Source organism: Dendrobates tinctorius, unplaced genomic scaffold (genome assembly GCF_039654945.1).
Source record: "Dendrobates tinctorius isolate UK_male_01 unplaced genomic scaffold, ASM3965494v1 ptg000026l, whole genome shotgun sequence".
Classification (NCBI taxonomy): Eukaryota; Metazoa; Chordata; class Amphibia; order Anura; family Dendrobatidae; genus Dendrobates; species Dendrobates tinctorius.
The window spans coordinates 12,595,058-12,609,677 of record NW_027361694.1 but is presented as its reverse complement, the minus strand read 5'-3'; the positions used below and the strand labels follow the sequence as shown (position 1 = coordinate 12,609,677).

General features: G+C 42.7%; 1 protein-coding gene across 4 annotated transcripts in view; it reads left to right on the top strand.

Moving 5' to 3' along the window:
- NALCN (sodium leak channel, non-selective) overlaps positions 1-14,620 on the top strand; it is an 871,910-nt gene that overhangs the window by 596,262 nt on the left and 261,028 nt on the right. For all 4 annotated transcript variants that reach the window (XM_073569511.1, XM_073569510.1, XM_073569508.1 and 1 more), the window contains one exon: positions 10,648-10,722. In XM_073569511.1, the coding sequence (XP_073425612.1) occupies positions 10,648-10,722 (75 nt within the window). The remainder of the gene's footprint in view (positions 1-10,647; positions 10,723-14,620) is intronic.

Genomic DNA, 14,620 nt, shown 5'->3' with positions numbered 1-14,620 from the left:
AAATTATAAACTTCTGTGAAGCACTTGGGGGTTCAAAGTGCTCACCACACATCTAGATAAGTTTCCACTATTTAGGCACATCAGGGGCTCTCCAAATGCAACATGGCGTCCAATCTCAATTCTAGCCAATTTTGCATTGAAAAGTCAAACGGCGCTCTTTCCCTTCCAAGCTCTGCCATGAGTCCAAACAGGTGTTTACCTGCATATATGGGGTATCAGCATACTCAGGACAATATGTACAACAAGTTTTGGGGTCCAATTTCTCCTGTTACCCTTAATAAAATAAAATAAATTGGATCTGAATTTTTTTTTGTGAAAAAAGTTAAATGTTCATATTTGTTTTAATCATTCCAAAAATTCCTGTGAGGCACCTGAAGGGTTAATAAACTTCTTGAATGTGGTTTTGAGCACCTTCATGGGTGCAGTTTTTATAATGGTGTCACTGTTGGGTATTTTCTATCATATAGATCCCTCAAAGTGGCTTCAAATGTGATGTCCCTAAAAAAATAATGGTGTTGTAAAAATGAGAAATCGCTGGTCAACTTTTAACCCTAATAACTTCCTAAAAAAAATAATTTTGTTTCCAAAATTATGCTGATGTAAAGTAGACATGTGGGAAATGTTATTTATTTACCATTTTGTGTGATGTATTTCTCTGTTTTAAGGGCATGAAAATTCAAAGTTGGAAAATTGTGAAATTATCAAAATTTTCCCCAAATTTCCATTTTTTCATAAATAAACGCAAGTCATATCAAAGAAATTTTACCACTATCATGAAGTACAATATGTCACGAGAAAACATTGTCAGAATCACCGGGATCCATGGAAGCATTTCAGAGTTATTACCTCATAAAGTGACCGTGGTCAGAATTGTAAAAATTGGCCTGTCATTAACATGCAAACCACCCTTGGGGGTAAAGGGGTTAATAGAATATTTAATTCAATATAATATATTTATATTATTAAGTCAGCAATTTTATCACTAGAAAAATTATAAATAAAAATCCTTTTTTTTTCTTTTTGACCTCTGGAACTTGTCCTAAAGAAAAATTAGTATGTACAATATAAATAATTAAAATTAAGCAGACAGACAACAAATGGCCCTTTATTCATATTAATGAGTACTCCCCAGCAGACAAAACAGCACCACAGAAATAGTAATCTTTTTTCACCCTTCCCACACAGGTTCTTAACCCCATCTCTGGATTATCACAACATTCTTTTTCTTGTTTTCTTTCTTCTTCTTTTCCATTTATTATTTTCACTAGTAATTTCAACTGTAAACCAGATAAGTGTTAATACTTAAAACTATTGTTAATTTTCACAATTACCGTTAAATTCTCCCTGTTGTTTTCAATTTATATATATCATGTGATGCCTTATTGAACTCTGACATTCTTGTCATGTGGTACATTTGGCGCCTATATTCAAAAGACAAACCTATTTAAGTACTTTCCCTGCCTTCCCTATATACATGTGGTTATTCCTGATGAAGAAGTAATTTTAACCCCTTCCTGACATCCGACGTACTATCCCATCCATGGTACCCGGGCCCGTATGACCGTGGACTGGATAGTACGTCGGGCCCTTTAATGCGATACCGCGACTAAAGTCGCGGTGACCGCATTAAAATTGCGACGCCATCTCACCTTAGAAAAGATGGTGTCGGCATCCCGGGCTGCGATCCCGCCCCCCCGGCATCCAGAGCGCTGTGATTGGCTGTTCAATTCTGAACAGCCAATCGCAGCGTTTCTCATTGTTTCAGCCAATCAGCTTGGCTGAAACAATGATGTCCTAGGCTGGGATCGAGTACCGATGTACTCGATCCTAGAGCCGGTGCCTGGCAACGCCAGGCACCGGCAAAAAGCACCCGGATTGGCACACGTCACTTATCCAAGCTTGTGCCTGCCGTTTTTCATTTTTTTCACCCCCCTTTGTGCCACCTAACTACAACCCTAACTGTTGATCCCTGCCCAATCTCTCTTCATCCACCCCAATCCCCCATCCCCCTTCCCCCTATTTTTACCCCCCTCCACCCCACTTTTGCGCCACCTCCGTGCGCAGCCGCCGAGCGTTGATTGGTGACGCAGTTCACCGATCAACACTTGAGCTCGCTTTTTTTTCCTTAGCCCCTCCGTACACACATCCCGCAGCTGCGAAACTTGGATAAGTGACACAGTTCACTTATCAGAGTTTGCCGTTTTCCTTTTTTTTTTTTTTCCACCCCCCCTTGCGCCACCCCGTGCGCACATCCAGCAGCCTAGTTTTGATAAGTGACACTTATCTGCTAGGGCCTGCTGTTTTAGACTTTTTTCCACAGCTTTTACTTTACAGAAAGTTTACACCAATCACTCCCCCCCCTCACGTACACATACAGTTTTCAATAAAGTGTACACCCAAGCACCATATTTACACAAAAATGTCATCAAATTCATCCCAACAGCACTATTCAGTGGAGGAGGCATATGCTTTACTTGCCTCCGAAACTGATAGCGATTTGGATGACGATCCGACTTTTCTTTATTTTTCGGATTCTTCATCCTCTTCTTCTTCCTCTTCCCCCTCCTCATCTTCCTCCTCGGGTCCTGCGGAACCGCCACGCAGACGCTCCAGGACAGAAGATGAGGCAGCGCCCACCATGCCCGCAGCTGACCCAGTGCTCCCCGTATGGACCTCGCCCCCCGAAAATTACGAGCCACTGATTCCTGATTTTGTGGCAGAATCAGGAATCAAGTTTGACACCACCGGCCTCACAGAAATTGACTTTTTCAAAGTCTTTTTCTCTGAGGATTTTGTTAACCTCATGGTGGAGCAAACTAATTTGTACGCTCGTCAATTTTTGGAGCAAAACCCGCGTTCAACATTTTCAAACTGGTCTCCTGTAGACGCAGTTGAAATGACGCAGTTTTGGGGCCTGGTCCTCCATATGGGGATACTGAAGAAGCCGGAAATTCGGCAATATTGGAGTGTTGATATTTTATACAACACTCCAGTGTTCCGAATGGTCATGGCCCGGACGCGTTTTGAGGCCATCCACAAGTTTCTGCATTATACTGATAATGCAGAGTGTCCCGCACAAGATGACCCCAACTTTGACCGTCTGTTCAAAGTTCGGCCGGTCATCGAACACTTCAACAAAAAGTTTGCTGAAGTGTACGTGCCCCAAAGGGACATCTGCGTGGATGAGTCCTTGGTTCACTTCAAGGGAAGGCTGCGATTCCGTCAATACCTGCCCAGTAAGAGGGCCAGGTACGGAATCAAACTCTATAAGTTGTGTGAGAGTACCTCAGGGTACACCCACAAGTTTAGAGTTTACGAAGGGAAGGACACCCGGATTGAACCCCCTGAGTGTCCTCCTTTCCTGGGAGTGAGTGGGAAAATTGTGTGGGATTTGGTGCACCCACTGCTGGATAAAGGTTATCACCTCTACACTGATAACTTTTATACCAGCATCCCACTCTACAAATCCCTCTCTGAGCGACGTACCGCAGCCTGCGGTACTGTCCGCAAAAATCAGAGAGGCCTCCCGAAGACGCCACTTGGGCAGATGCTCCGAAAAGGTGAGAGCAGAGCCCAATGTAGCGACCACCTGCTGGTGGTCAAGTACAAGGACAAGAGAGATGTCCATCTCTTGACCACCATACACGGTGATGGCAGTACCCTCTGCACTGTACGGGGTACCTCTACACAGGTCCTCAAACCGACATGTGTAGTGGGGTACAACAAAAAAATGGGGGGAGTTGATCTCTCCGATCAACTCCTCCAACCGTACAATGCATTGAGGAAGGCCAAGGTGTGGTACATTTGTGTGGTACATTGCCATTTGCACATCGTCCAAATGGCAATGCTCAACGCATTCCTGCTGTCACAATGTGCATGCCCCAGCGATACGTCGTACCTTCATTTCCAGGAGGTAGTGGTTAAGGCCATGATGTTTGGCGCTCAGGAAGGAGCGGGCCCCAGTACTTCAGGAACTGAAGGTGCTCGTATTGTCCCAGGTCAGCATTTTCCGGGGGTGGTCCCGCCAACCCCAAGAAAAGGTAAGCCGCAAAAAAGATGTCGAGTGTGTTACAAAAAAGGAATACGCAGGGACACCATTTACCAGTGCGACACCTGCCCCGAAAAACCTGGCCTGTGCATGAAGGATTGCTTCAAATTGTACCACACCTCCATGCACTACTAATTTACATTAGTGTAGTTGGGGGCACATCTAGATTTGTTCATTGGGGGTCTAGTATCCAAAATGATGTCACATGTGGGTTTTTTTCCTGTTTAGGCACATCAGGGACTCTGCAAATGGAACATGACGCCAGCAGACCATCAAAGTCTGCATTCCAAAACAACACTACTTCCCTTTCGAGCTCCAACGTGTGCCTAAACAGTTTTTTCCCACATGTGGGGTACCAGAGTACCCAGGACAAATTGGACAACGACTTTTGGGGTCCAATTTCTCCTGTTACTCTTGGGAAAATTAAAAATTGGAGACTAAATGATCATTTATGTGGGAACAAAACAGGATTTTATATTTTCACGCCTGGGCATTATAATGTTTAGTGAAACTCTTGGGGGTTCAAAGTGCTCACCACACATCTAGATAAGTTCCTTAGGGGGTCTAGTTTCCAAAATGGGGTCACTTATGGGGGGTTTCTACTGTTTAGGAACATCAAGGGCTCTGCAAATGGAACATGACGCCCGCAGACCATTCCATCAAAGTCTGCTTTCCAAAACGTCATTACTTCCCTTTCGAGCCCTGACGTGTGCCCAAACAGTAGTTTTCTCCCACATGTGGGGTATCAGGGTACTCAGGACAAATTGGACAACAACTTTTGGGGTCCAATTTCTCCTGTTACTCTTGGGAAAATTAAAAATTGGGGACTAAATGATCATTTATGTGGGAACAAAACAGGATTTTATATTTTCATGCCTGGGCATTATAATCTTTAGTGAAACACTTGGGGGTTCAAAGTGCTCACCACACATCTAGATAAGTTCCTTAGGGGGTCTAGTTTCCAAAATGGGGTCACTTATGGGGGGTTTCTACTGTTTAGGAACATCAAGGGCTCTGCAAATGGAACATGACGCCCGCAGACCATTCCATCAAAGTCTGCTTTCCAAAACGTCATTACTTCCCTTTCGAGCCCTGACGTGTGCCCAAACAGTAGTTTTCTCCCACATGTGGGGTATCAGGGTACTCAGAACAAATTGGACAACAACTTTTGGGGTCCAATTTCTCCTGTTACTCTTGGGAAAATTAAAAATTGGGGACTAAATGATCATTTATGTGGGAACAAAACAGGATTTTATATTTTCACGCCTGGGCATTATAATCTTTAGTGAAACACTTGGGGGTTCAAAGTGCTCACCACACATCTAGATAAGTTCCTTAGGGGGTCTAGTTTCCAAAATGGGGTCACTTATGGGGGGTTTCTACTGTTTAGGAACATTAAGGGCTCTGCAAATGGAACATGACGCCCGCAGACCATTCCATCAAAGTCTGCTTTCCAAAACGTCATTACTTCCCTTTCGAGCCCTGACGTGTGCGCAAACAGTAGTTTTCTCCCACATGTGGGGTATCAGGGTACTCAGGACAAATTGGACAACAACTTTTGGGGTCCAATTTCTCCTGTTACTCTTGGGAAAATTAAAAATTGGGGACTAAATGATCATTTATGTGGGAACAAAACAGGATTTTATATTTTCACGCCTGGGCATTATAATGTTTAGTGAAACACTTGGGGGTTCAAAGTGCTCACCACACATCTAGATAAGTTCCTTAGGGGGTCTAGTTTCCAAAATGGGGTCACTTGGGGGTTTCCACTGTTTAGGCACATCAGACGCTCGTCAAACGTGACATGGCGTCCGATCTCAATTCCAGCCAATTTTAGGTTGAAAAAGTCAAACGGGGCTCCTTCCCTTCTGAGCCCTGCCATGTGCCTAAACAGTGGTTCCCCCCCACATATTGGGTATCAGCGTACTCAGGACAAATTTGACAACAACCTTTGGGGTCCAATTTCTCCTGTTACCCTTGGGAAAACAAAATATTGGGGACTAAATGATCATGTTTGTGGAAAAAATATGATTTTTTATTTTCACGCCCGGGTGTTATAAACTTCTGTGAAGCCCTTGGGGGTTCAAAGTGGTCACCACACATCTAGATAAGTTCCTTAGGGGGTCTAGTTTCCAAAATGGGGTCACTTGTGGGGGGTTTCCACTGTTTAGGCACATCAGACGCTCGTCAAACGTGACATGGCGTCCAATCTCAATTCCAGCCAATTTTAGGTTGAAAAAGTCAAACGGGGCTCCTTCCCTTCTGAGCCCTGCCATGTGCCTAAACAGTGGTTCCCCCCCACATATTGGGTATCAGCGTACTCAGGACAAATTTGACAACAACTTTTGGAGTCCAATTTGTCCTGTTACCCTTGGGAAAACAAAATATTGGGGACTAAATGATCATGTTTGTGGAAAAAATATGATTTTTTATTTTCACGCCCGGGTGTTATAAACTTCTGTGAAGCCCTTGGGGGTTCAAAGTGGTCACCACACATCTAGATAAGTTCCTTAGGGGGTCTAGTTTCCAAAATGGGGTCACTTGTGGGGGGTTTCCACTGTTTAGGCACATCAGACGCTCGTCAAACGCGACATGGCGTCCGATCTCAATTCCAGCCAATTTTAGGTTGAAAAAGTCAAACGGGGCTCCTTCCTTTCTGAGCCCTGCCATGTGCCCAAACAGTGGTTCCCCCCACATATTGGGTATCAGCGTACTCAGGACAAATTTGACAAGAACCTTTGGGGTCCAATTTCTCCTGTTACCCTTGGGAAAACAAAATATTGGGGACTAAATTATCATGTTTGTGGAAAAAATATGATTTTTTATTTTCACACCCGGGTGTTATAAACTTCTGTGAAGCCCTTGGGGGTTCAAAGTGGTCACCACACATCTAGATAAGTTCCTTAGGGGGTCTAGTTTCCAAAATGGGGTCACTTGTGGGGGGTTTCCACTGTTTAGGCACATCAGACGCTCGTCAAACGCGACATGGCGTCCGATCTCAATTCCAGCCAATTTTAGGTTGAAAAAGTCAAACGGGGCTCCTTCCCTTCTGAGCCCTGCCATGTGCCCAAACAGTGGTTCCCCACCACATATTGGGTATCAGCGTACTCAGGACAAATTTGACAACAACCTTTGGGGTCCAATTTCTCCTGTTACCCTTGGGAAAACAAAATATTGGGGACTAAATGATCATGTTTGTGGAAAAAATATGATTTTTTATTTTCACGCCCGGGTGTTATAAACTTCTGTGAAGCCCTTGGGGGTTCAAAGTGGTCACCACACATCTAGATAAGTTCCTTAGGGGGTCTAGTTTCCAAAATGGGGTCACTTGTGGGGGGTTTCCACTGTTTAGGCACATCAGACACTCATCAAACGCGACATGGCGTCCGATCTCAATTCCAGCCAATTTTAGGTTGAAAAAGTCAAACAGGGCTCCTTCCCTTCTGAGCCCTGCCTTGTGCCCAAACAGTGGTTCCCCCCCATATATTGTGTATCAGCGTACTCAGGACAAATTTGACAACAACTTTTGGGGTCCAATTTCTCCTGTTACCCTTGGGAAAATAAAAAAATTGTTGCTAAAATATTTTTGTGACTAAAAAGTTAAATGTTCATTTTTTCCTTCCACGTTGCTTCTGCTCCTGTGAAGCACCTGAAGGGTTAATAATCTTCTTGAATGTAGTTTTGAGTAGCTTCAGGGGTGCAGTTTTTAGAATGGTGTCACTTTTGGGTATTTTCTGCCATATAGACCCCTCAAAGTGACTTCAAATGTGAGGTGGTCCCTAAAAAAAATGGTTTTGTAAGTTTTGTTGTAAAAATTAGAAATCGCTTGTCAAATTTTAACCCTTATAACTTCCTAACAAAAAAAAATGTTGTTTCCCAAATTGTGCTGATGTAAAGTAGACATGTGGGAAATGTTATTTAGTAACTATTTTGTGTCACATATTTCTCTGTTTTAAGGGCATACAAATTAAAAGTTTGAAAATTGCAAAATTTTCAAAATTTTTGCCATATTTCTGTTTTTTTCATAAATAAACGCAAGTTATAGCGAAAAATTTTTACCACTAAAGTGAAGTACAATATGTCACGAGAAAACAATCTCAGAATCGCCTAGATCCGTTGAAGCGTTCCAGAGTTATAACCTCATAAAGGGACAGTGGTCAGAATTGTAAAAATTGGCCTGGTCATGAACGTGCAAACCACCCTTGGGGGTGAAGGGGTTAAATTCGAAACGTGTCGAATAAACCACTAGTCTTCCACCAAATCCTGCCTGGATCTATCTACGTCTAAATAATTTCAGCAGCGCGGAACTACTCCATGGCATTTTTTCTACAAAAGGAAAGTGCACTGAAAATCTATAGCAGTTAACAAACCTTTGTTAGTCTTAAAGTGGATCTGTTGCTAAATTTCAGAATTGAAACTGCATACATTATAAAATAGAACTACTTGTCATGATGAGCCTGATGTACTTCAAAAATCCATGTGAGAATGGATGCGTAAAAATGAAAATTTTTTAAAAGTTTGCCGATTTAATATTAAAATAAGCATTTCATGAGCCAAGATTTTACCTGCTTTTAGAATACAGTTCTAGGATGACACAGTGTATCTCACTTTTAATTCACATTTATTTACTTCTTTAAATCTAGCAATCACATTATATTGTCCCCACATTTTCAGGAACTCTATATTTCACCAGCGTTCATAGGCATTTCAGTATAATTGCCAGAAAAGTGGAAGGTCACCTTTGCACATGTAACTAATCGCGTAAAAGCCTGTGGTTTGATCTTCTTGGCTTTTTTTCCTTCATGGCTGGCTGTTTGATTTCAACATGACTCGTAGTTAGAGGTTGGTTCAGTGTTTACAGGAATGGTCTCATGCCCTCTTTTATGGGTATCAGAGAAGGGAGGTTATCTGCTCAAACCCACTTAATGGGCTAGAATTTAAAGTCACTCTGTATGAGCAGCTCCCATTCATATCCGATATAGTACAATTGAAGACAACAATATGTCAGATCTTTCTTTTTTTACACAAATACTTAAAGGGGCAGCACGGTGGCCTTGCAGCGCTGGGGTCCTGGGTTCAAATCCCACCAAGGACAACATCTGCAAGTAGTGTGTATGCTCTCCCCATGTTTGCGTGGGTTTCCTCCGGGTACTCCGGTTTCCTCCCACACTCCAAAGACATACTGATAGGGAATTTAGACTGGTTTGATGTTAGCGCTATTTAAAAAAAAATAAAGAAGAAGAAAGGGGCATTCTTAAGTTTATCCTAAGGATAAAGGATACCGCAGGGACCTCCATCGATTCTGAGAACCGGGGCTCTGAGGACCTCTTGTGGTCCTGTAATACAATGGGGGTAGCTTCTGTGGTCGTTCCAGTATTCACTGTGATGCTACTTCCACTGGAGACTGTCCCATGCATCTCTCCTGCTTGCACTACTCCAGTCACGGGCTGGAATTAATAGACTGGCTTGGGTTGTCACTTCAACTCTTCCTTGCTAGCTGACTTGACCACTGAGACTCCTTCTTCAGTCTCCCTAGTCCTGCAATTCACAGTCTCTAACTGCAGGACTTCCAGTACCACGATGTACTGGCTGCTGCTGTAGGCATATGCTGCTCTTCACTCCTCCAGTGTAGCTACCCCCGGCTCAACTGACTCATAAGGGTAAAACATCTCCTTTTTGTCTCTAACTAGCCACTCCTCTCAGGCCCCCTCCTAACAGTCTTCTCACTAGTTGAGCTCAGTGCCCCCATCTAGTGGCCCTTTTCTAATACTACAACTAACTTACTAAGTAATGTGTGGACGGAAACACACACACACACACACAACATACATACAACACACACATAACACACAGTAATGTTACTATTCACAGGGCAAGGCCCTTGACCTCCTTACAGTCCCATGAAGAGTTAATGGAGAGGCAGTGTGCATGATCAACCACTGGTCTGAATAAATTTCAGCTTTTCTAAAGGAGATAGAAGATATGACTAATGATGTTTGGTGATGAACACATTACTATATACTTTTAATTGTTTGCTATTTGTGGGCAGGAGATCATTTGTCTATATGTGTGTTTTAAAATCTGTCAGCAGGTTTATGTTTTGTAGTGTGAGAGTGGCATAATGTAGGTGCTGAAAACTTAATTCCAGCTATGTGACTTACTGGACTGCTTCGTATAATTTTGGTAAAATCCTGGTTTTCTCTGTTGTAGATGTAATAATGATTAAAATGCTGACCTATGTATATCCTCGCCCACACCACTGATTGGCAGCTTCCTGTGTGCACTGTACATAATCAGGTTGCCCTTCAGTAATGGGGGCAAGGTTACACAAATTACCTGGAATGTGTAGCACGTGACACCTATTCCGGCAGTGATAATCTCCTGCTAATAAAACACTGATTGTATTGAAACTAAAGCACACTGCTGATTGAGGATCTCTGCCCCTGTTTTTTTCTGTGCTCAGATTAAATAGCAAAAATCTTTTCACAGATTTCATTTAATTGCAAAAGTAATGTAAATGAATAATGTTACATGCAAGTTGAAAGCTATTACCTGCTACTGTGTCTAATGATAATGAAGCTTGTTTGTTATTGTTTCAGATTTTGCTCAGCTTGTTTGTGGCAGTTATCTTGGACAATCTGGAGCTTGATGAAGATTTGAAAAAGCTCAAGCAGGTAATCTAATCAATCCATGTTTCTGCTAACACAAATCAGCCATAAAGACAGCAGATGTGTGGAATTTCATAATGTAATTCTGGACTGTTGAGTTTTTATTCTAATAACAAGCACAGCACCAGGGTACACGCACTCTGCACGGTTCATCTATCTGACTGCTGATGCTGTGGTCGCCAAAGAAATAACCTCTTGGATAAAGCCATGGGAGGCAATATACTGTAAATTTAATAAATAAAATGTATGTTCATGTGATTTCCTCTCATAACGATCTTTTAAATTGTCCATTGTTTGTCTCCACATAGAAGTGCTACCCCTTACACGGTCTGCCAGAGGCCTTTCTCCCAGCCAAACCAGCATTCCTGCTAGCACTCTCCTGCAAAACACATCTGCATATGTAGTTTCTGGTTAGCTTCTTACCCTAAGTCATGTGGCAAGACTCATTAAAGGGTCAATATTAACTTTTAGGGTTGCTACTTCAGATAGGTGGCACTAATGTTCTTTTCTTCTTTCACTCAGAAAAGGCTATTTCCATTATCAGTGGACACTCTTGCCCAGTAACAATCACACAGATTCAGCAGTTCCCTGCAGACGCTTAAGCCCCCATTACACACTGCGATATCGCTAGCAATATCGCTGTAAAGTCACCGATTTTGTGACATAGCAGCGATATTGCTAGCGATATCGCTACATGTGATACTTACCTCCGACCGGCTCCCCCGCTGATTATCGCTGATCACGCGAGAAGGTCCTGGATCATTTCTCGTTGGGTGCTTCCTGCTGGGCTTCCTGTTGCGCCGACGAGCAACGCGTGGACGCGGGCGGGAGGACGTCAGGATCGCCGCGTCTGACAGGTAAGTAGCGACCCCCGACCCCAGCGATGTCGCTGGTGAGATCTGCCTGTGTGGCAGCTCACTAGTGACCACTTAGCGATGCATCGGCATCGTTGTCGGGATTGCTGGTGCATCGCTAAGTTTAACGGTACCCTTAGATATGTACAAACCTGTAGTGTTTGTATTATTTTTATATAACTGCTATTTTACTATACTTATAAGATATATTTATAAACTTTACGTTGCATTGTATTTTGCAATGTACAGTTGTGCTCAAAAGTTTACATACCCTGGCAGAATTTTTCCTTTCTTGGCCTTTTTCAGAGAATTTGAATAACACCAAAACTTTTTCTCCACTCATGGTTAGTGGTTGGGTGAAGCCATTTATTGTCAAACTACTGTGTTTTCTCTTTTTAAAACATAATGACAACCCAAAACATCCAAATGAACCTGATCAAAAGTTTACAAACTCTGGTGATTTTGACCTGATAACATGCACAAAGTTGACGCAAATGGGTTTGAATGGCTGCTAAAGGTAACATCCTCACCTGTGACCAATTTGCTTGTAATCAGCGTGTGTGCATAAAAGCTGAGTGAGTTTCTGGGATCCAGACAGACTCTTTAATCTTTCCTCCAGCCACTGATGTTTCTGGATTGTGAGGCATGGGGAAAGCAAAAGAATTGTCAACAGATCTACGAGTAAAGGTAGTTGAACTATATAAAACAGGAAAGGGATACAAAAAGATATCCAAGGAATTGATCATGCCAGTCAGCAGCATTCAAACTGTGATTAAAAAATGGAAAATCAGGGGCTTTGTAAAAACAGGTAGACCAACAAAAATTTTGCCCACAACTGCCAGGAAAATTGTTTGGGATGCAAAGAAAAGCCCACAAATAACATCAGCTGAAATACTGGACTCTGTGAAAACTAGTGGTGTGGCTGTTTCAAGATGCACAATAAGGAGGCACTTGAAGAAAAATGGGCTGTGTGGTCGAGTCGCCAGAAGAAAGCCATTACTATGCAAATGCCACAAAGTTTCTTGCCTGCATTGCGCAAAACAGCACAGATGAGACTAAAATTGAACTTTTTGGCCACAACCATAAATGTTACATTTGGAGAGAAGTCGACAACGTCTGATGAAAAGAACACCATTCCTACTGTAAAGCACGGAGGTGGATCAAAGATGTTTTGGAAATGTGTGAGCTACAAAGGCTCAGGAAGCTTGGTCGAAGTTGAAGGAAAGATGAATGCAGCACATTAACAGCAAATACTGTAGGCAAATTTGCAATTATCAGCCTGGAAGCTGAGCATGGGATGTACTTGGATGTTCCAACATGACAACGATCCAAAACACAAGGCCAGCTCGATCTGTCATTGGCTACAGCAGAACAAAGTGAAGGTTCTAGATGGCCATCTCAGTCTCCTGACCTCAATGTCATTGAGCCACTCTGGGGAGATCTCAAGCACTCAGTTCATGCTACAGAGCCCAGGAAATAAAAGGAACTGGAGGCTTTTTGACAAGAAATGTGGGCAGCTTTACCATCTGAGAAAATAAAGAACCTCATCCACAACTACCACTAAAGACTTCAAGCTATCCCTGATGTTAGAGGTGGCAATAAATGGTATTAAGAAATGGGGTTTGTAAACTTTTGATCAGGGTCATTTGGATGTTTTAGGTTGTCATTATGATTTAAAAAGAGAAAACACAGTAGTTTGACAATAAATGGTTTCACCCAGCCACTAACCATGAGTGGAGAATAAGTTTTGGTGTTATCATTCATATTCTCTGAAAAAAGGCCAAGAAAGCAAAAATTTTGCCGGGGTATGTAAACTTTTGAACACAACTGTACTTGTACAACTAGAGACTCAGGCCCCAATTCATAAAGTGTTTATGTCATAAATCTGGAGCAAAACACGTTGAAAAGTCATCAAATTTTTGCGCAATGCAATGTTTCGAAATAATTTTGCAACTTTTCACTCCAATATCAGCCAATTCTGCAAAAATAGGCAGAGCTATGGATGATGGGGGGGAAAGCGCACAAGCAAGATGAAGGCAATCAACACCTGCACATGTACAGCAAAATTAGCCAGCACCAGCTAACAAGGTGAAACACTGGTGAGCAGGTGAAAATCTGCGTGACAAAGTAGGACCCTCTAAGCCAGATGTGGGGAACCTTTTTTTCTGCCAGGGGCCTTTTGAATATTCATACCATCCTTCACGAACCATACAAAATTATCAACTTGAAAATGATACTACTATTTTTTGTCAAACATTTAATTAACTTACCCCTAATGCAGGGGTGGGGAACCTCAGGCCCATGTGCCAGAAGCGGCTCGGGACGGCAGTGACATTTTATTAGCTGCTGTCGCTTTAATATCTTGTTAGTCAGTGAACACATGCACTCAGTGAAGTGACAGATTACGTTTTGACGCTGGCCAGTGCCAGTGTCAGGACATGCTTTGTGGATGGAGTTGGTACATGATGTGCTCCGGTGACACAGAAGCAGACAGCAGCAGCGTCTTCTATGATGTCTGTACTGCCGCCTCAAAGTGCCTGCTGTGATATTTATACTGTAGCACCATGTCTCCTGTGATGTCTATAGCACAGCCCCATGTCTTTTATGAGGTCTGTGCCACAGCGCCATGTCTCCTGTGATGTCTATAAAGCAGTGCCATGACTCTTCTCATGTTTGTACCACAGCCCAATATCTCCTGTGATGCCTATACCCCAGCCTCAAAGTGTCTGTTGTGGTGTCTATGCCCCAGATCCAAAGTGTCTGGGACTGGGACTGGGACTTTGGCATAGGCATCGCAGCAGACACTTTAAGGCACCAAAGAGCTGCTTTTTTTTGTATGTTTGTGATGTTAGGTAGTATGAATGATGTTGCTACTCGTAACTGCTTTTCCAGATTTGCATCGGTTTGGAGTGCTGGTGGTCTTTGCTATGATAAGTTTTATAAAACACTTGCAACAGTAAGTGATACCGAATACAGATATACGCATATATTTGTAACGCCGCTGTGTTTGGACCTTGATTCACGGCGTTACTCTGCATCTCTGCTTTAAC